The 23162-nt window shown below is 40.8% G+C and overlaps 1 protein-coding gene across 1 annotated transcript in view; it reads left to right on the plus strand.

Annotated features, from left to right (window-relative positions):
* The window catches only part of LOC105926833 (formin-like protein 13), a 66096-nt gene that overhangs the window by 34224 nt on the left and 8710 nt on the right, over positions 1-23162 (plus strand). Inside the window, exons 12-16 of the mRNA XM_036141782.1 lie at positions 3335-3487; positions 9147-9276; positions 9452-9484; positions 9687-9784; positions 11122-11205. Of these exons, the coding sequence (XP_035997675.1) occupies positions 3335-3487; positions 9147-9276; positions 9452-9484; positions 9687-9784; positions 11122-11205 (498 nt within the window). The remainder of the gene's footprint in view (positions 1-3334; positions 3488-9146; positions 9277-9451; positions 9485-9686; positions 9785-11121; positions 11206-23162) is intronic.

Here is a 23162-nt window from a genome sequence, read left to right on the forward strand (position 1 = left end):
TCCGCAGGCTGAGAAAATATTGCAGTCACACAAAAAACACCTCCCAGCTCCTCAGGTTTTTATTTCTTATCTGATTCTCAAAAGCTTTTTGTTTCTTTCCTCAACGCTGATTCAGTCCTAATCTCCTGTCTGCTAAACCGTCTGAAAATGAAGAGGAACGGCGAATAAGAGTGATGGCACTGTGATCCAGCCGCGGCGATACTAATTTTTCTTTGTCTTACACACGGAGACTCGTGCCTGCGAGATGACTCGAGAAGAATGATTAGCAATTTCATTAAGTTTCAATTTACTCTTGGCTCCGTGCTCTTCTGTTGTTGTTTTCCCTCTCCTGCCTCAGATTTATTTGAGAAAGGTCACTCAATCTTAACTATGGGATTTGCATGCGTGTGCTCGGGGGAAGAAAAATAACTCTGATCCTTAATCTTCAGTATTTCCATGTATATTGTGTTCAAAGTTTAGTGTCCTATTGGCTGCAAAATACCCCAAATCCCTGAATTCACAAAGACTGACTTTCATAAGGCCTGAGCACTAAGCTGATTTACATGCCACCTGTCAGAGCGGGAACAGAGTCCCCAACCAGGGGGATGCCTCTCACCTGGGATGAGCTTTTTCCTTGTTGCCAGGATGACAGGTTTTATTCTGCGCTGTGGACCCGGCTCTTTCTTTAAACTGTTTGATGTGCCCGGTTTGATGCCAAACGTGAAAGAGAATGTCAGGGACACACAGCTTAAGCTGGTGATGCGGCAGACAGCGAGGCGTCAACCTGAAGCTGCGACGCACGGCATGGCAAAACCACAGGCAGCGTTTTCAGGAATTTCACCGACAAATATATTCCGAGCCACAGGGAGGTGAAAGCTTGAACATCCTTATTGTTTTTTTTTTTTACCCTCTTTTTTTGTGGGACTGAGTGTCTAAACATCACAGATATTTAAATAAAACATTTAATGTATGACGGGTGTGGAAATTGTGGACATTTAAAGCCGCGTGAAGCAGGACCGTCGCTCTTTCCATCATCCAGTAGGAAAGCTGAAGAGATGAGATGGGTATCTCTCAATGAAAATGAAAAGAAGTAGCAATTTTAAAAAGTAAAGTTGTTTTTCTGAAATTTCATTAAAATGGCGAGTCAAACATTACGCTTCCCAATGATCAATGGAAAAATCTTGTTTTACGCTGCAGCAGTCAAACCATTTTTATACCTGCTCACCTGCATTTGAAAGGTTTTCACTGGTATATCGGTGACTTATCTGTCATCAATGTCTTTGAGGTTGGAAGGACTCTCTGCCATCACCCTAAGCTTTAACTCCCACCACAGATTCTTGGTCAATTAAAAGATTATTTTGTAGCTGAATCAATCGGGAGTATGAATAACTTGGGGCTTAACTTTTTTTCTGGGATATTTTACACAAAAATACATTTATAATGCAATTATCATAGATTGACTTTTAGTAATTGTATTTTACTTCTACTACATCTGGGAGAATTGGAACAAATGTTAGATGCTTTTAACATCTAACAGATCATTAGCATCTATTTTTTTATTTAAAATTTTTATGACATTCATTGTGTTCAAACAAAACAATTAAACATAAAAACAAACATTTTAAAGTCCTGGATTAAAGGGAGCAGAAAGAAGAAGAATCTTAAGCAATATATTTACAGAAAACTTAAATTACAAAATCATCAACAACAACAAAACAATAAGCATTGAAATATACGTAACAGAAACATAAGGAGAATGAAATGAAATATCTGTCCTCCAAACTGAAATACACATTTTACTTTAGGTTGATTTTCTGTATATTCATAAAACATAACATTTCCCGTGATTATTAATAATCAGGCATAACTGACATATTCACTCAGCATAGCAGCTTTTATTGACCTTTTAAATGTGAACATTGATTGTGATTCTTTGGTTTCTTAGTTCAGATTGTTCCATAAGCTGATTCCCTTCACAGAAACACAGCGCTCCCTCAGTTTTATTCTAAATTAGTTTTTTTTTTTAAAAGATCTCAGTTCCTTTTAAATTATAGTTGCTTTCTCTTTTTCTAAATCTTTTCTGAATGATTATTGGTAATATGCTTTAAACATTGTTTGTAAAATGCTACACTACAAAAAGGGAACTAAAATTAGGTAAAATCTTCTTGAAATGAGTGTTGATTTGAACAGCTAAATAAGACCATTTGCCAATGGAATGAGTATTTTTACCCCTAAAATAAGATTATTAGCTATCCTGCATGTGAAATAAGATGATGGAGATGAAACGTTCTTATTTTAAGTACAAAAATCTTATTCCATCGGCGAATAATCTTATTTACCTGCTCAAATCAAGGAAAAGTACACACATTTCAACAAAGTTTTTCTTTGAGTTCCCTTTTTGCAGTGGATAATCTACTAATTCATTAAATTTCAACAATTTTAATTTAAGAAATAGTGGATTAGTTGCCTCTCTGTATTTTTTTCCAGTTATTATTTTCATTTTTTGTGAAATGAAAATTGATTGAACATGTGTTTTACATGTTTTACATGCATCTGTAAAAGAATAGCAACATGATTATGCTTCCATAAAATAACAAAAAGATGTACGCCACAGTTTTCTGTTCTTCACAATTTCACTCCCATACTTCTTTGGAAGATCCAGTGAAAGCAGCTGAGATAGTTGTGAGCTGGGTAGATTTTTATTTTTATTTTGCTGAAGCACAGTAGTTTTTCAGCGTTACAGATGGTCCTGTGCAGAGCCAATTTAGACGATGTAGCTGCTCTCTCCTCGGTTTAATTGAGACTTTCCCAACAGTAGGCTTAGGGACGTTATTCTTAAAATAGGAACATCTGGCAGGATTGTTTTTGCTGGCTGGCATACGTCTTGTTTTGGAAGAAAAAAAAAAAGTTTTTCAAGTGCTGTAATTCCCACAGCACCAACTCTCCCTTTCCTCTAATAAACCACTGGCAAAACCTAAAATCCCACTTTGATTTCTCTCCAGCATAATTTCTATCCATAATCAACAGGATCTGTTCAGAGGTGGTTAAACATGGAAAGTGTGTGATATTCTAGGGGGATATTTGTGCTTGACACAGATGCATACCAAATAATAATCTTGCCCAACATCAGGCAGCTGATTATTCATTTTATGAGGTCAAATGAGGTGCTGCGATAAGGCTGTTTGTGTTTGCGGTGTAAAATTACGCGTTGACTGTCTGTATATGGGAGCCTAATGCTACTTCCATTTCACAAAGCTGTTCCGTGAACAAATGAATGAGTGAGCACGAGTGTGATGTAGGAGCTTGAATCACAAACCGATGACCTTGGTCTGTGTTCCTTGTGTTTGTCTTGCAGCTGATTAACCAGAAGATCAGAATGTGCCAGCAGCTCTACGGCTGCAGGTCATTTGTTTCCGTGCTGGAGTACCTCCTCGCTATAGGCAATTACCTGAATGAGAACGCCGGAAAGGAAAAGGCCAAGGGATTCCGCCTCTCGTCCTTAACCAAAGTACGGTTCCAGCACTCTCGTCTGACCTTTGATTGAGTTTCGCCTCTGCCTAATAGCTCTGCTCATTGACATACACAGCATGGTCCCAGAGCATCTTGCAGTTTTCTCCCGGTCAGGTAGGTTCACTCAGGTCTGGGGCTGTGTCACCGCCTGGCTCCACAGGAGAAATCAAACTTTGCGCACAACGAGGACACGATTGGCTTGGCGCCTCGGATCAGAAAGTGGAGTTGGTAGAGGCGCCTAATTAAACAGCAGGGTTTGGTTATAGCTTAAGTTTCATGGTTATTTTGTGATTTTGCTTTCATGTGTGCACCAGGAACGCTTTACATGACGTTCCATGCCTCCTGCAATCACAGGGTACACACAGGGATGCTTGGTTGTCGGCCTGAGAAGCATTAACCAATTCTAGAAAGGTTAAAAAAAATAAAAATGTGACAGCAAACATGAATTAGAAGCCAACTTTTTAAATATAAACTTTCACTAATAGCTTAATAAGAGGTTCTTCCTAGTTAAATAGCTGGATTTTGCAACAGTGTGACTCTGTGAAAAGCGAACTTTGTAATATTGAATATCACCAATTAAAATGTTGCATCAAGTTTAGTCAGATTGCTAAACATCACGCTAGACAGCCCGATAAATTTCAAATCAAGTAAGCCAGGCTTTGCCCTCAACATACTGCAAAAGTATCTGCACCCTGACAGATTTCTTCTCTTTAAGCTTTTTTTGTCAAACTTTAAGGTTTTGGATCAAACAAATTTCAATATCGAGGAAAAATAACCAGATTAAATACAAAATGCAGCTTTTAAATGATCTCTTTACATGTCTGAAATAAACTTCCCTATACCAAATGATAATTTTATTTATGAAGGGAGACAAGCTGTCCAGACCAACCTGGCCCTATATGTAAAAATATTGTGCCCATGGCTAAATTTAGTTTATTCATTTAAATATCGTTTATATATCCCAGCCACAGAGGCTTATGCAGTTCCTGGCAGGTTTAAAGCAATGAGTAGATTCTTAAAATAAAACTGAAGAATTAACCAAATCAACCATAAACTATTAATAAAAGCATGTTCAGTATCCAATTGTCTTAACATATAATTTCAGATTTGATGAGTTACTAGCCACTGTTATATGGATTGAGAAAACTGCCCAAAATGGAGTCAGCAACCATTTCAAAACAAAAGAGCCACTTTATCCCAGCCGCTACCAGTTAAAGTTGATCTAGAACTGCAAAAAAGATTGAGTTTATAAATATGCAGCAAAGTTAATGCCTTATTTTGAAAACTAAGGAAATTAAATTAAAATGTGTTTATATTCGTAGATTTCAGAGGAAAATGAATCATCTAAGTTTGACAAAGGAAAGTAGAAACTTCTTTTTGTAGAATGAGGCCAGCTGAGTGATGCCAATTCAAAAATATGGAAAATCAAGAAGGGTATCTGCTTAAAATATAAACTACATTATGTAGTTCGGATCTGAAACATATTAAATTACTCTTAAAAAAACTCTTTGTACTTTGTTGGTGCCCCTTTGTTGTACATATTCTATGCAGATTTTGCATAAACACTTACAGTAGTACTGCTAAAACCAACTTTTCTTATTACCTTCAAAATGAAAACCTTTCTTATTTGGATTTTAACGAGTGGAGGGGCCAAAGAGCTGCATGTGGCTCTGGTTCTGCAAGTTGCAGACCCCCGGCATCCTGTTCCACCTGGAGTAAAACCAACACAGCATATCAGATCAAGACCCTCATAGAGACGGTGGAACATGGTGTGAACATCTGGAGCCGCTGGCTATTAGTTTCTGGCTATTATTTTTACATTAAGCAACAGGACAATGATCTGAAGCTCAGTGCCAAGTCCACCTCTGATTGGCTAAATGAAAAAAATTGTAATTAAGATTTTGGAGTGGCCTAGTCAAAGTCTTGAGTTTAATCCAACTGAGATGCCTCTGCATGATCCTAAACCAGCTGCTCTAAATAATTAAAAACAATAATTCCTGAAGAGAGGGCCAAATTCCTTCACTGCGATGTAAAAGACTCGTTGTTAGATATCCCAAATGTTTGATGGCAGTTTTTGTTGTTGCGACTTAGTTTTACAGAGCAAATACATTTTCATATAAAGTTGTTTTGTGCGCCCCTTTCCCCTTGATAAATAAAATCATAATTAGAAAACTACATTTTGAATTTAACCAGGTAAACTTTGTTAGATATTTATGACAGTCTGGAACACCAAAAACAAACATATTAATAAATATAACATTATTTCTCATTCTTTTTTTTAAATTGGTACATTATTAGTATATTGGTTTATTTATTAGGACATTTATACATTTCTGCATTTATTTTTAATTCTGCCAGTCCTATAAACACATACAATTGAGAAACATACAATTGCCTGATTGGGAGGGTTTCTGTCCACTTGGGCTTCTTTTGAACATGATGGCCTGGAAAAAAATGGCTTTGGGTGGGTTGTTAAAATCTGGGGAACTTTACACAACATTTGACCGGTTTTTAAGAAGTATGCATAGGAAAATTCTATCGGAATAGTTGTCATTGTGTGGCAGGAAAGTAAAAAACTAAATAATTAAAAACTAGAATTCCTGTTGAGAGGGCCAAATTCCTTCACTGCGATGTAAAAGACTCGTTGTTAGATATCCCAAATGTTTGATGGCAGTTTTTGTTGTTGCCACTTAGTTTTACAGAGCAAATACATTTTCATGTAGTGCTAAGTTGTTTTGTGCGCCCCTTGCCCCTTGATAAATAAAATCATAATTAGAAAACTACATTTTGAATTTAATCAGGTAAACTTTGTCAGATATTAGAATATTTATGACAGTATGGAACACCAAAAACAAACATATTAATAAATATAACAATATTTCTCATTCTTTTTTTAAAATTGGTACATTTTTAGTATATTGGTTTATTTATTAGGACATTTATACATTTCTGCATTCATTTTTAATACTGCCAGTCCTATAAACACATACATTTGAGAAACATACAATTGCCTGATTGGGAGGGTTTCTGTCCACTTGGGCTTCTTTTGAACATGATGGGTTTTTAAGAAGTATGCATAGGAAAATTATATTGAAATAGTTTTCATTGTGTGGCAAGAAAGTAAAAAAAAAAGAAAGAAAAACTTGCTCATTGTAATAAAACAACATTTTACTGGTTTATTTCTAAAGAGGAAGAATCTGTCAAATCAGACATAATCAATAATTATGGATTAACAATTGTCATTTGTTAATCCAGTTTTACTATGAAATGGTATTGGTCAACGTCAATAGTACAGGCCCAAAATGAGGTTAAAACTTTCATTGGTCCTGACGTGTCAAAGAGAAATATTACATTGATCTATACAATATGAAATAAAATTGTATTATTATTATGTTTCTTATTAAGTTAGATTTGCAACTCATGTTGGGATGCTATGACAACGTGAGTGGGAAAGTGATCTTTGCGTGGAGGTCATTTGTTTGCCCGATTACACACTTTGGGTAGATACTGGATGTGCAACGCCTTTTGTCTTTGCTTTAAGTGCCATTGTTTGGTAATAGTTTGTTATTTATTATGTGTGTATTAGTAATAGTTATGTGTGTAATGTAATAATTCTACATTTTTGACACAAGTTCAAGAGAGTTTGAGATTCGGGCTGGTTATTTTTAGAGCTGGATGGGTTTTGTGTTGTGTTTGGGCTGAGAACTGTGAGTCAGATCTGGCAACACTGCTTTGGAGTGACACTCTCTGCTGAGGGAGTTTGAGGGCCGGTGCTCTGTGCACAGAAGAAAGCCGTCCTCAGCTCCATTTAATAAAGCTGAGACCTTGTGTTCCCTCAGAGGTGTTTCCAGGTCTAATTGAGAAGAGTAAACTGTTGCTGCTAAAGACAGACTCTCTTCAAATTAATGACCAGCCGCTTTCAAGAAAATGCATCAAGGTTATCCCAGATTTTTTTTTCTTTTTTTTTTTTTTGCTTGTGAGCATCAATACTTGGTGCAGGTCTTGCATATGTAGACCTTAGAGGCGTAGGCTGATAAACAACACAACCCAGAAAGAAGAAAAGGACAGAGTCTTTTAAAGGATAAGAGAGGACCTTTATGAATTTCAATCATGTGCCAATACCTACTCTAACACGGTCAGGACTTTATCATCATCACTGTTATTATATTTATCATAGTTATCATGATCTTCGCTTATCTATTATATGATTCACATCAAATTTTATACTTACTTATTAGTGTTATGGCACTAATGACAGCTGTTTTCTTTTGCTTGATTTTGTACAGCAACCTTCACACTTACTGGCAAAGACATCTAAGACGTTTGAAAAAATAATAATTTATTGCCAAAAGAATAATCTCCCTCTGAATTAAAAATATATAACCTATAATTTGAATACATTTATTTATTGATTGCGATAAATGATAATATTGCCGCTTGGAGACCATTTTCAACTAATATAATGTTAATGGCATAACAATGTCATCTTTTGTGCTGTCGTACAGCTGTGGAATAGCCGTTCGTGAACACGTATGTTTTCCCAGTAAGTTCGTACTGGGTGCCAAATGTTTGTAACCTTTTTTCAAAATGTTACTTTTTTACCCAGTATAATAAAAAGTATTTCTGAACAGGATTAACAACTTTAGCTTTATTTGCAGATGTGCAGCAGTTTAGATAAGAAACTATTTTTTTAGTAGACATTTCCTAATCTCTGAAGATGAACTGGGCCACAAACTCATTGATCACTAAGTAAATGTTATTTAATACTGATCAAATTAAGGGAATGTTTAAATGAATAAAGCATTTCAGTTACATGAATTTGATGGAACTTGTTAAGGGAGTCAGTAAGTGTGCCTCCACGGGTTTCATTAAAAACAATTGTTCCCTGGTGTTGGATTGCTTTCCTACAAAGTAAATGTATTCAGATTGAACGTTGAATTTGTCTTAATTGCTGCTGCATGAGCTGATGCTGCTACAGTAAAACACGCAGTTGTTTTAAGGTTTTCAAAACATCTTTGCCTGGGATGCAAAAAAGCGTGCAGAGGGCTGTATGTGTTCTCCACAAAGGCAGCTTGTGTTACCCGTCTCATGAGTCTGCTGTTATATCTTAAAGTGTTTTATTTCAACACGAATCTCAAAGTTGAGGTTAAACTACAAAACTTTCTCAGAACAGTATAGTGATGGTAAGCATAGTAAGAAATCTACAAAGAAATCAGCATTTTGCCTGGCAGTATTTAACACTGAATTATTATTACATAAAGACTAACAACAAACCTTTGTTTTCCAGTAAGGAGATATATCCAAGCTTCGGAGGATGGGAATGTGTTTAATCATTCCATGGATTAATATTGCATATGCAGTATATGCATCTATAATTTAAATATAATTCAAATGAATAATTAAACAGCTATTTTTTTTTTTTTACTTTTTGTGATTGTGTTATGATGACTGTGACATCATTTTTCTCTAATCAAATGTTCGTTTAAAGATGTTTTTCTAAATTCAGCGGGACATGTCTGTCTTTTTCAGTCTAGTGCAAATGCACGTAGTAAAATTACAAATGGCTGTGCGGTTACGGTAACGTAACTGGAATGCAAACATTATGTCTGCTTGTGTTTTATTTGCCCGTTTTCAGTCTGCTTTTTCTTCTTCGCCAGCTTTCCCAGCTGCGCGGGAGGGACAAGAATTTCACCTTGCTCCATGCCCTTCTGGAGCAGATCATGTTGCAGGAACCGGGCTTGGCCACTTTTACCCAAGACTTGGCAGAATTTGAAACTGTCCCTGGAGGTATTTGCTCGTCAAGATTTGATCAAAACAGTAAAAAAAAAAAAAAAAAGAAAAAGAAAAATAACTAATAATTAAAAAAATCCATGTGGTGCTTTTCAGTTAAGGGCTGTTAAATGAAACATACATTCATATTTAATATAACTGTTGTTTTTTTCTCCCTCTCTTCTTTGGAAAGCTTCCATCAAAGGCTTGACCGCAGAAGTGGATGGTGAGTAGATCACATTTTACTACAGTGTCCAAAGACTGTTGTTCAGTGTGCTGATACTGCTGTAGTTGGAGGTATTAGTGAGAAACAATTACAGCAATATTTAGCTCTCTACCTCTCATTGTATTTCAGTAAACTGTTTTTTTATTTCAGGATCATAAGATCTCAGCTCAGGATGTTATGTTGTGTGATGGTGTTTTTACAGTACTGAAGAACGAAGTGCAGAAAGTCATTCAGTACAGAAAATCCGTTAAGAAGAGAAACATCGGAGCTCATCAACCAAACTTCTCTAAAGATCTTAAGGTGAAGTAGCCACATTTTTATTGTTTTTATAGCTTTTACAGACCTGCAGCTCCCACAGAGATCGAATTCCTGAAAGTATTGACCATTTTAACCAGTATAACAAAAACTGTTTCTGAACAGGATTACCAATTATAGCTTTTAAAAAAAATACACTGAAAGCCTGATACACTGTAGCAGCTGTGAAGTTTTATTTAAACCCCCTTATTTATTCCTATATTCTGATTGGAGCTAGCTAGGACCATTTAGATGCAATATTTGTTTGTTTTATTTGAGGTTTTATGCATTCAAATCTTGCATGCCATTCATACATCTTTGGCAATCAATATCTTCATGATCATCCCAATTTTCTACAATATAGCAATTCAATGTTTTTCCTTATATCGTGCAACTTTACTCAGCGACATCCTCCAATCTGTAGCCAGTCTACATATATAAAGACATTCAAGCTTATAATGTTCAATTCAGGAAATATTCAAAACCAGCTAAGTAGCTTACTCACATAAGAAACGGAGATGCAATGGATTTCAGTGGAAAACACACAATTGTATTTATTCTTTGGGGGTTAAAACAAGTTGACGTTCACCATTACAACTCTTTATAGCCAGGGAAGGGGACAGGAAGACTTCTGGTGAAACTTTTAAACTCCTTTGAATAATTTCTGCAGAGAGACAGAAACAAACTTAAGTATTACTGGCTGCTTCAGTCAAGTGGGAGCAGGCTAGACCTGCTGTCAGAAACTATACATCAGAAAAACAAACATCCACAGTCCTGTTTCCATGTTTTCTGTGCTGAGCAGACAGCTTTAGCAATACATAATACTGTAACATAATTATGTTAATTTGAATCTTTCTGACCTGCATGTTATCTCTTATTGTGTCTACCTAAGTTAAACAGCATGTGAGGTTTTCTTTTTACATTGCTTTCTGGTGCAATAATTTGTCTTTACTGTTTTAAAGGGAAATTAATGACTACATTTTTACCCCTTTTTAATTACAAGACTATTTTGACATTTACTTTGTTCGGAATTTTAAACAGGACTTTTTATCATTTTCCAGTCTCTGTGGTATCTTACGTGTAACGTTTGAGCATCTAAGTGATGCAGTGTGCCAAACTCATTCACAGGCGCCTCTCAGTGTGAATATCTCATTTATTCTTTAGAAAATCTAAATTCAAAATGCTTAGATTTGGGCATTTTTCAGCATCCTAAGCTCTTTAAATCAATATATTTTTATTACCTTTTCTGTTTTATGTGATTTCTCCTCAATAATCGTTTTTTACTGAGAATAGAGGCGTCTGTGTGAGGTTTGAACGTCTTTGTGCTGTTCTCTATCCTGCAGATGGTAATTGAGAAGTACAACGTGCAGCTCCAGTCGCTGACGAAGACTTGCGACGAGATGAAGAAACTCTACTCTGTCATACTGGTAATCCCTGAGTTATTATTTCAATCTCTCTTTTGTACAGCTTCAAGGATGGATGCCCCCGGTCTCCGTCCTGGTAGTGTCCAGATTGCCCTTTTCAATTATTTGCCACCTCATCTCCCTGATGCTATGCTGCCAGCGCCACATATATTTCAGAGGAGGAAGGTTACTTCTGTGGCCTCAGGGTCCATGATGCATATCAGAAATCTACAGGCCCTTGCAAAAGTTTTCATACCCCATGACCTCTTTCACATTTTGTCATGTTAAAATCATTCACTTCATTCAATTCAATTCAATTCAATTCAATTTTATTTATATAGCGCCAAATCATGAAACATGTCATCTCAAGGCACTTTACAAAGTCAAGTTCAATCATATTATACAGATTGGGTCAGATTATACAGATTGGTCAAAAATGTCCTATATAAGGAAACCAGTTGATTGCATCAAAGTCCCGACAAGCAGCATTCACTCCTGGGGAACCGTAGAGCCACAGGAAGAGTCATCTGCATTGTACATGGCTTTGCTGCAATCCCTCATACTGAGCAAGCATGAAGCGACAGTGGGAAGAAAAACCACCCATTAACGGGAAAAAAAACCTCCGGCAGAACCGGGCTCAGTATGAACGGTCATCTGCCTCGACCGACTGGGGTTACAGAAGACAGAACAGAGACACAACAAGAGAAACAAAAAGCACAGAAGCACACATTGATCTAGTAATCTGTTCTACATTAGATGGTAGTAGCGGGTGAGCCGTCTTCTCTGGATGATGTCACAGTTAACAGAACGCCAGACCAGGTGTACCTACTATGAAGATAAAAGAGAGAGAACAGAAAGTTAAAGCAGAAATGACAACACATAATGCATAATTGAAGAACAGTAGAACTCAATATAGTGAGAAAATTAGATCCTGATATACTCCAGTAACCTAAGCCTATAGCAGTAAAACTATAAAGGTAGCTGAGAGTAACATGAGTCACTAGTTGTAATTTTTGTCAAAAAGAAAAGTTTTAAGCCTAGTCTTAAAAGTAGACAGGGTGTCTGCCTCACGGACCAAAACTGGGAGTTGGTTCCACAGGAGAGGAGCCTGATAGCTAAAGGATCTGCCTCCCATTCTACTTTTAGAGACTCTAGGAACCACCAGCAGACCTGCAGTCTGAGAGCGAAGTGCTCTGTTAGGAACATACGGGGTAATCAGAGCTCTGATATATGATGGAGCTTGATTATGAAGGGCTTTATACGTTAGAAGAAGAATTTTAAATTCTATTCTTGATTTAACAGGAAGCCAATGAAGGGAAGCTAAAATTGGAGAAATATGATCCCTCTTGTTGATTTTCATCAGAACTCTTGCTGCAGCATTTTGGATCAGCTGAAGGCTTTGAACTGCATTTTGTGGACTTCCTGATAGTAAAGAATTACAATAGTCCAGCCTTGAAGTAACAAATGCATGGACCAGTTTTTCAGCATCACTCCTGGACAGAATGTTTCTAATTTTGGCGATATTCCGGAGGTGAAAAAAGGAAACTCTGGAAACCTGTTTAATATGGGATTTAAATGACATGTCTTGGTCAAAAATAACACCAAGATTTTTTACTTTATTACCAGAGGCCAGTTTAATGCCACCCAGATTAAGTGATTGGTTAAGAAGTTTATTTTTTGAGGACTCTGGCCCAAAGATTAAAACTTCGGTCTTGTCAGAATTTAGATGCAGGAAATTTAAAGTCATCCAGCTTTTGATGTCATCAAGACATGACTGCAGTCGAAGTAATTGATTGGATTCATCAGGATTTATGGATAAATATAGCTGAGTATCATCAGCATAACAGTGGAAATTAATCCCATGCTGTCTGATAATTTTGCCTATCAGAAGCATATATATAGTAAATAGAATTGGTCCATGGACTGAACCCTGTGGTACTCCACAGGTGACCCTAGAGTTTGAGGAAGATTTATTATTAACATGAACAAATTGGAATCTGTCTGACAGATAAGATTTAAACCAGCCTAATGCTTTCCCCTTAATCCCTACAGTATGTTCAAGTCTTTGTAGGAGAATATTGTGATCAACTGTATCAAACGCAGCACTGAGATCTAACAGGACAAGTATAGACACAAGTCCATTATCTGAGGCCATGAGAATATCATTAGTGACCTTCACCAGAGCTGTTTCAGTGCTATGATGAGCTCTGAAGCCTGACTGAAACTCCTCAAGTAGGTCATTACTTTGTAAATGTTCACAAAGTTGATTAGCAACTACTTTTCAAGAATTTTAGATAAGAAAAGAAGATTAGATATAGGTCTGTAATTTACTAACTCATCTTGATCAAGAGAAGGTTTCTTAAGTAAAGGTTTAATAACAGCTACTTTCAAAACCTGTGGTACATATCCATTTACTAAGGATAGATTAATCATGTCTAAAATAGTGCCACTGATCAAAGGGAATATGTCCTTAAACAACTTGGTTGGGATTGGGTCTAACATACAGGTAGAAGGTTTAGATGAAGCTAAAATTTTAGATAGCTCAGAAAGCTCTACTGCTTCTAAACAGTTCAAACACTGCGCAGATTCTAAAGATTCCTCCAATGCTGCCTCACTTACTGAGGACGAGGTAATCATGTTTGGGAGGATGCCAATTATTTTATTTTTAATGGCATCAATTTTATTTATGAAGAATCCCATAAAATCATTACTACTGAGAGCTAAGGGAATGGATGGATCAACAGAGCTGTGGCTCTGGGTAAGTTTGGCAACTGTACTAAAGAGAAATCTAGGATTATTTTTATTCTCTTCAATTAATGATGAAAAATATGCTGCTCTAACTCTGCGGAGGGTCTTGTTATACAACAATAGTCTGTCCCTCCAGATTAAGTAGGATTCCTCTTGGTGTGTAGAGCGCCATTTTCTCTCCAATTTCCTAACATTGCGCTTCAAGGAACGCAGCTCTGAATTAAACCAAGGAGCCAGCTTCCTGTGAATAATCACCTTCTTTTTCAAGGGAGCTACATTGTCTAATGCAGAACGCAATGAGGAAGTCACATTGTTAGCAAAGGTATCGATTTGTGAATGGGAAGAAACAGCAATGCTGCCATCTACAGGGCATTTCTGCAATACTGAGGATATTAAGAAGGGGACAGACTCTTTAAGTTTTGATACAGCATTATCCGATAAAAATCTACTATAATGGAACCCTCTTTTGGGGGTGGAGAATTCAGTTAGATTAAACTCAAATGTTATTAAAAAATGATCAGACAGGACAGGGTTGTGAGGAAATACTGTTAATTCTTCACAATCAATGCCATATGTCAGCACAAGGTCTAAAGTATGGAGCCGAGAGTGCGTCGGTTCATGCACATTTTGAGCAAAACCAATTGAATCTAGGATAGTTTTAAAGGCTACACTAAGGTTATCACATTCAGTGTCAACATGGATGTTAAAATCACCCACTATAATAACCTTATCAGTATTTAACACCAAATCAGATAAGAAATCTGACAACTCATCCAAAAACTGAGTGTAAGGGCCTGGTGGACGATACAAAACAACAAACAGAAGAGGTTTTATTGCTTTGCAGTTTGGATGAGGGAAACTGAGGGTTAAATGTTCAAAAGAACTGTAGTTATTAATTGGCCTGGGACTAATTAATAAATCAGACTGAAAGATAGTTGCCACTCCTCCTCCTCTTCCCACAGATCTGGGAATGTGGAAATTTGAATAACTGGAGGGGGTTGACTCATTTATACTAACGTAGTCCTCTTGTAGCCAGGTTTCTGTGAGACAAAACAAATCAATCTGATTATCAGAAATTAATTCATTAACTAACAAAGTCTTTGGAGGGAGAGACCTTATATTTAATAGACCACATTTTATTATTTTATTTTTAGGTTCAAGGTGAACCATATTGATTTTTATTAGGTTTTTATGATTTGTTCCTTTTAGATCCGTTTTTGATCTGTTAAGTTTTGGCCGTGGGAAAGACACCGTCTCAATAGGATAATGGGTGGGTAACAGTACAGAAGCTGCAGAGAGGTGTGTTAAACTACGGCTCTGCTTCCTGGTCTGGACCCTGGGTTGTCAGCATTTAGGAGAACTAATAAATCCTGCCAGATTCCTAGAAAGAAGAGCTGCACCATCCAAAGTGGGATGAATGCCATCTCTCCGGATCAGACCAGGTTTTCCCCAGAAAGTTCTCCAGTTATCAATGTAGCCCACGTCGTTTTCTGGACACCACCTAGACAACCAGCGGTTGAATGATGACATGCGGCTAAACATGTCATCACTGGTCAGATCAGGCAGGGGACCAGAGAAAATTACGGAGTCCGACATAGTTTTAGCAAACTCACAAACCGAAGCAACACCAACTTTGGTGACCTCTGATCGGCGTGACCGGGTGTCATTACCGCCAGCGTGAATAACAATTTTGCGGTATTTACGCTTATCCTTAGCCAGTAGTTTTAAGTAGGATTCTATGTCGCCTGTTCTGGCCCCTGGTAGGCATTTAACTATGGTCCCTGGTTTCTTTAGTGCCACATTTCTTATTATGGAGCTGCCAATAATTAAGGTCGGCTCCTCGGCGAGATTGTCGCTCAGAGGGGAAAATTTATTAGAAACGCAGATGGGTTGGTGGTGATCTGGGGTCTGTAATCTAGAGCTATGCTTCCTACGAACTGTCACCCAGCCAGCCTGGTTACCAGGCTGCTCGGGTGCTACTGCTTTAGGTTCGCTACGTGAAGTTACTCTATGCGGCTCCGCGCTAGCAAAAGAGCGGCTATCAGCTGGTTTTTCAACAGCACGGAGCCGGGTCTCCAATTCTGACACCCTCGCCTCCAAAGCTACAAAAACACTACATTTATTACATGTACCATCATCACTAAAGGAGGCAGAGGAATAACTGAACATCTGACACAGAGAGCAGCAGATAGGAGACTTAGTCAGACACTGAGAAGCCATTATGAGGCTAAGGCTTGGCTAGCGCTAGGCTAACGCTAGGCTAAAGCTAGGCTAACGCCCTATTATCACGCCAAAGAACAAACCGTGTGAAACACGAGGAGTTCCCAAACGTGATGAGCAGCCACAGACAATGTTTTAAAAGTGCTTATGTTTGGCAACAGATGTTACAGCAAAGAGGTTTAAAGATAAAAAGCGAGAGAGCCTGGAGCAAAGCTCCGTCGTTCACACAGCAACAACAGGAAGTGACAGAATACGCCTTACCGCAAACAGGAAGTCTTCATGCATTTTAATGTGCATTTTTTTCCAGTGATGAATAGAACATAATTTTAAAGTAGAAGGAAATAAATTCATGTTATGGACTGAATTTGTATAAGCCTCCCTGAGAGTCCTTTATTCATTAGGTCTGGTCATACTTTGATCTCAACCTTTCTTTCCAGCTCTGGCTGTGCATATTTAGGATCATCGGCCTGCTGGAAGTCCTTTTCAGCCTCTTAACAGGTTCATCCGTCTTCCTGTCAAGTCTGACCAGGTTCTGTGTCTCTGCTGAAAAAAAAAAAAAAAACACTCCACAGCTAGATGCCTCCACCACCGTGCTTTATGTGGAGATGGTATGTTACGGGTTATATAAAGCATTTTTTGTCTCATCCGGTGCTTCACATATGGGGGAAAAAAATTTCCATTTCGGTTGCATTGACTAAAGCATCTCTTTCCACATCCTGGCTGTATTTCCCACACCACTTGTGGCAAACTGCAAAGGGGACTTTACATGCAATTTTTTTTCAACAATAGGTTTTTTATTGCCAGTTTTCCATGAAGGCCAGATTTGTGCAGGTTTGTGCACACTGATCGTCCTGTCAACCCTTTCTTCCACCTCTTGATCTCTGCAGCTCCCCCTCCCCGCCCGCATCCCAACACAATTGGTCAAAAATGTAACTTTTATCCTTTTCTGTTTTAATGCATTAAAGCTGTCATTCTGAAGATTACCCAGAATCCTTTTTTTAAAATGTATCACATATGGGTTCATTTATAACGTATAACAACTAGAATGTTTCAACATTGCCACACTTTCTTAACTACATAATATTGACAACAATATAAATGGCACTTTTGTAACCGTATAATATTAACAATTTAAGCCGAACCCGTACCTGCAATCAGCCTTTAACTAGCTATGAACCCCATATGGCAAAAATAACATCAAGGCATTAATATTAAAAATAAACTTCAATTACACTAAGTTTTGTACATTTTTAGGAGTTTATTAATAGTATTCATCATTCATCATACTACTGACAGCAGGCACAAACAGCAGGGGGTGCTGTTGTCACATTTAGAAGGCCTGTATGCCCCCCCACCCTAACCCCCCCAGGGGGCCCTACGATTTGAGAAGCACTGGGTTGTGTAGACAGCCATGTTTTGTTGGTTTGCAGTTGCGCCTTGGCATATTATTTAATAACCTGTTCCTGCTTTAAGCTTTTGCAGAACTTTATTCCCACATGTCTGCTATGTTCCCTGGTCTTCACGTTGTTCATAACAAACTTCAGAGGCCTTGCCAGAACACCTGTATTCATTCATAGATTAAATTATACACAAGTGGATTCTGTTTATTACTTTTTGATATTTGGAAGCTGTGGGTTGAAGTAATTTTTTTTTCTGGGCATAATAGTGAAGGAGGCTAAAAACAAATGCAGAGCACACGTTTCAAATTATTTACATTGTATGTTTCTACGTGTCATTTATTAAAATAACGCCCACTACACGTGTTGAGGTTTAGTTGTGTTTAGTGAACTGTCATTTTTCTAAATCCCTCTACAGCGGTTGTGAAGCATTTGTGATTTAAGTGCTCTCTGATGTGCACTGGCCTCTAGAAACAGTGACGTCTTATAATAAGTCTATCTGAACAGCCCTCACCTCTGAGCATCCGTCTCGACAAGAAATCTCCCATAAAGCCAACTCCTCTGTCACATATATCAGATTTAGTGGAAACGCCGCTCCCTCTGTAATCTTTCATCCTTCCGTCTATTAAGAAGAACATTTTCTCTGCTCACTAACCCTCCTCGATTAGGCTTCTAAAGCTCGGGCCCGATTCTGACATCTTAACTGGGGGAAAAGACATAGGTTCTTTTCCTATAGAGTTCCCCACCAAAAACAATCAATACAAAAGTGGTGCCAGGTTTCTCATCATTTTCCTATGTCTGTGGCCGATCTATCATCATAGAGTCCACTCACCCTTCCCGCTGTATTTGAACACCGAGATATGATAGCGCAAGATGGAGCTTTAGGCCTGCAAGGGAATTGTGTTATTATTACACCCACTGAAAGTCTCCTCTGCACTCCAAACAGTCACACAGAAGTGGATGCAGAGGGACCGTCAAGCATCCCTGCATGGCTCTTTTTATCTGCTGATGGATGAGCTTACAGGGGGCGGCTTTTGAACCTTTCACAAGTTAAAGAAGTAGTTAAATGAGCTTGAACACCTGAAAGTTTGCTTCTCGGGGTATTATAGTGAACATGAACACCTGGAAGGCTCAGTTTAGGACAAAGACAGGGAATAGTTTGGCTGGCCCTTAAAAAAGAACCGTTTTTTTTTTTTTTTTTTTTTCTTCTGACATTGTTGAGTTACTTTTTCTTAGTTCAAAACCCATCACAACGTGGCCGAAAACCTGCCATGATTGCTTCTAAACCATCGTTTTTTTCATGGTCTGGTAACATACCAGTGGATAGAAACGCCACCAGATTAAGTCCAATAAAACTGTGTCACACTTCTATTCCATGACAACCAGCTAACATATTTTCCTGACCTTAACCAAGACATTTTATGGCATTTTATGACTGTTGAAGTGACAGTGGAGCGACTGGTCGACCTACTCAATGGGAAGCCTGAGTTGTTGTGCAGCTTGTCTTGAGTCTTTGATGAGAACAAGTCGAAGACTCTAGACATTTTCTAAAAACTTCATATTTAGAAAATGTGCTTGAGGGTGAGGACCAGGCTTAATTGAGCTGACAGCCTGTGCTTCCGTCCTCTATATCATTAAAGATCTGTTATGAGAACTTAATCAGTGTCATGAGAGTTCAATGGATTTTTAAAGTTAAACTAATCACAGAGCAAAGCTCAGAAACCACTCAGTGGATTTTGGTGCAAATATCACCCTTCATGAAAGCAAGTTTTCCCTTTTGGGAAGGTTAACAGGTTAATATTTGCATGAAGTGAAGTGAAGGTTGATTGATGATTCAAAGCAGCTTCCACAGAGAAGTTCTGATTTTGGGTGAAAGGAGAATTAGGGGGGAGTAAAATTTGTGAAAAAAAAAGAAAAGGGAGAATTAAACAGACAAGACAAGTAAATGCTCTTTCCTTTTTTAAGTTTATGCAACTTCCTACTGTTCTGTTAACATTTATTTGTCCACTCACAGAGTTCTTCTAGTTTAGCTTTTTGCCCAAATTAAATGTCTCTGATTAGCATTTTAATTTTAATATCAGACATAGATCCAAAATGTAGTTTTCAAATGGTGATTTCATCTATTAATGGAAACAGAGATATCAAATCAAAACTGTCCTAATGCTAAAAATGAATTGTTCACTTTAGTTATTGCATGACTTAATAGTGATTTAACACATTGTTTTTGTTTAAGTTCACTGTAGAATCAAGGAATCACTTAAACAGTATCTGTCTGACAGCATAAAGCAGGCAAAAACATTTTTTAATATCCCCACAAAGCAAAACTCCATGCCCCGATCTAAAGAATTCAGAAACAGATGAGAAACAATGTCATGAACACATATCAGTTTATAAAGGGTCACAGAGCCATTTTTAAGGCTCTGTGACTCCAGAGAGCAACAGTAGGAGCCATTATCTACAAAAAATGAACTGTGGTGAAACTTTATTGAGATCTGTAATGATTTGTGACGAGAGAACCCAAAAGTAAGCCGGACACTGAGCTGGAACTTAAAGGAAGGGTTTTAATAACAAAATCCAGGTGGCAAAGGCAGACTCAAAAACAGGACAGGTATGGACCGACAGACAGGATGGGTACAAAAATAATCAGAGGCTGGAGAGGGCTTACCGCAGACTGGCGCGAGGGGTACACACAAGACGTTCCAGCAACAAACAAACAACTAAGGCAGGCTTAAATAGGAGAAAGGAACAGGTGAGAAGGGCGGGACCAATAACCAAAACAGGTAAAAGCAATAGAGGGAACATACTGACTAATAAAGAAAACCCCTAAGGAAATAAAACCAAGACTAGAAGACTACAAACAGACTAAGCACAAATCAAAACACCACAACACAGAAATAAATCCTAAAACAGAAAAGTTGACTAACTGAAAATAACCAAAACCACAACAGAACATTACAGAGCCCCCCCCCTCAAGGGCGGATTCTAGACGCCCTACGTCTCTACAAAGAAAACTAAATAAAAGTCTGACCGGGCGGGGGGAGGGGGCTACAGGCAGGAGGGTCAGAAAAAAGACAAAACAACCAAAACAAGAGTCCAAAACAGAAAACAACCCACATCGGGCGAACCTCAAAAAAAAAAAATAAAGAGTCCAAACAGTATACGTGACCGTCCCGGAGGACGGTCCCGGCGAAACAAGATCTCCGATGGTCGTCCCGGAAGACCAGCTAGACGTGACAGGGTCTCCGGCGGTCGTCCCGGCGGACGGCCCAGACGTGACAGATTCTCCGGCGGTCGTCCCGGCGGACGGCGCAGACGTAACAGATTCTCCGGCGGTCGTCCCGGCGGACGGCCCTGACGTGACAGGTTCTCCGGCGGACGGCCCCGGCGAGACAGGTTCTCCGGCGGACGGCCCCGGCGAGACAGGTTCTCCGGCGGACGGCCCCGGCGAGACAGGTTCTCCGGCAGACGGCCCAGGCGAGTCAGGACCTCAGGAGGCCGCCGGCGGAGCAGGGCAACAGAAGGCCGTCGGCGGAGCAGGAACCTCATAGACCGTCGGCGGAGCAGGAACCTCGGACCCCGACTCCTGAAGGGAGAGAAGACAGAACCGGGTTCCGGACTACAGGCTAGGGGAGGCGTCGGACTACAGACTACGGAGGAGGTCAAACTACCGGCTAAGGCAGGCACCAGACTACGGGCTAAGGCGGGCGCTAGACTACGGGCTAAGGCGGGCGCCGGACTACAGGCTGAAGAGGGCGCCGGACTACAGGCTGAGGAGGGCGCCGGACTACAGGCTGAGGAGGGCGCCGGACTACAGGCTACAGGCGGCGGCGCCTGGTTAACAGCTACAGGCGGCGGCGCCTGGTTAACGGCTACAGGCGGCGGCGCCTGGTTAACGGCTACGGAAGAGGGAGCCTGGCTACAGGCGACTGACGAAGGAGCCTGGCTACAGGCGACTGACGAAGGAGCCTGGCTACAGGAGACTGACGAAGGAGCCTGGCTACAGGCGACTACCGAAGGAGCCTGACTACAGGCGACTACCGAAGGAGCCTGACTACAGGCGACCGAAGGGGGAGCCTGGCTACCGGCGACAGAAGGGGATGCCTGGCTACAGGCGGCTGAAGGGAATGCCTGGCTACAGGCGACTGAAGGGGAAGCCTGGCTACAGGCGATTAAGGAAGGAGCCCGGCTGCAGGCGACTGAAGGGGGAGCCTGGCTGCAGGCGACTGAAGGGGGAGCCTGGCTGCAGGCGACTGAAGGGGGAACCTGGCTACAGGCGACTGAAGAAGGAGCCTGGCTACAGGCTGCTAAAGGGGGAGCCTGGCTACAGGCGTCTGAAGGGGGAGCCTGGCTATAGGCTGCTAAAGGGGGAGCCTGGCTACAGGCTGCTAAATGGGAAGCCTGGCTACAGGCTGCTAAAGAGGGAGCCTGGCTACAGGCTGCAAAGGTGGGAGCCTGGCTGCAGGTTGCTAAAGGGGGAGCCTGGCTACAAGCTGCTAAAGGGGGAGCCTGGCTACAGGCTGCTAAATGGGAAGCCTGGCTACAGGCTGCTAAAGAGGGAGCCTGGCTACAGGCTGCTAAAGGGGGAGCCTGGCTACAAGCTGCTAAAGGGGGAGCCTGGCTACAGGCTGCTAAAGGGGGAGCCTGGCTACAGGCTGCTAAAGGGGGAGCCTGGCTACAGGCTGCAAAGGTGAGAGCCGGGCTACAGGCTTCAGGAGGCCCCGGGCTACAGGCTTCAGGAGGCCCCGGGCTACAGGCTTCAGGAGGCCCCGGGCTACAGGCTTCAGGAGGCCCCGGGCTACAGGCTTCAGGAGGCCCCGGGCTACAGGCTTCAGGAGGCCCCGGGCTACAGGCTTCAGGAGGCCCCGGGCTACAGGCTTCAGGAGGCCCCGGGCTACAGGCTTCAGGAGGCCCCGGGCTACAGGCTTCAGGAGGCTCCGGGCTACAGGCTTCAGGAGGCCCCGGGCTACAGGCTTCAGGAGGCCCCGGGCTACAGGCTTCAGGAGGCCCCGGGCTACAGGCTTCAGGAGGCCCCGGGCTACAGGCTTCAGGAGGCCCCGGGCTACAGGCTTCAGGGGGCCCCGGGCTACAGGCTTCAGGGGGCCCCGGGCTACAGGTTTCAGGAGGCCTCGGGCTACAGGCGTCAGCCAGTCCTTTGATAAAGAATAATCGCCCAATCAGTCTCTGGAGGGGCTCCGGGAGTGACAGCCAGTATAAAAACTCAGACAGCTGACTGTCACATAGGGTGAGTGGAGAGGCTGGTGGTGGATGCTTATGTGGAGATCCAGAGACTCTAAGGTCTTGAGGGCACCTTGACTTCTTAGCCCTCTTCCGAGACTCTCGAAAAACCCTTCGAGGAGTTAGGCGATGTACGCGTCCTCTTCTGCTTCGGCGGGGAACGCGATTGCCCCGACCCCCCTGGACCCAACCAATGTGGGGAAGTGACTGACCCTCCTGGGTCGGCACAACATGGGCCAGCAGCGGACCCTCCTGGGCCTCCACGTCGCCGGACGGTGACTGATCCACCTGGATCGCTGCGTCGCAGGGCGGCGACTGACCCTCCTGGGTCTTGAGCGGAGGCGGGTCCTGCCGGACGCCCTCTAGGGACCTGGGCGGGGG

The sequence above is a fragment of the Fundulus heteroclitus genome, chromosome 1 (genome assembly GCF_011125445.2).
Source record: "Fundulus heteroclitus isolate FHET01 chromosome 1, MU-UCD_Fhet_4.1, whole genome shotgun sequence".
Taxonomy (NCBI): Eukaryota; Metazoa; Chordata; class Actinopteri; order Cyprinodontiformes; family Fundulidae; genus Fundulus; species Fundulus heteroclitus.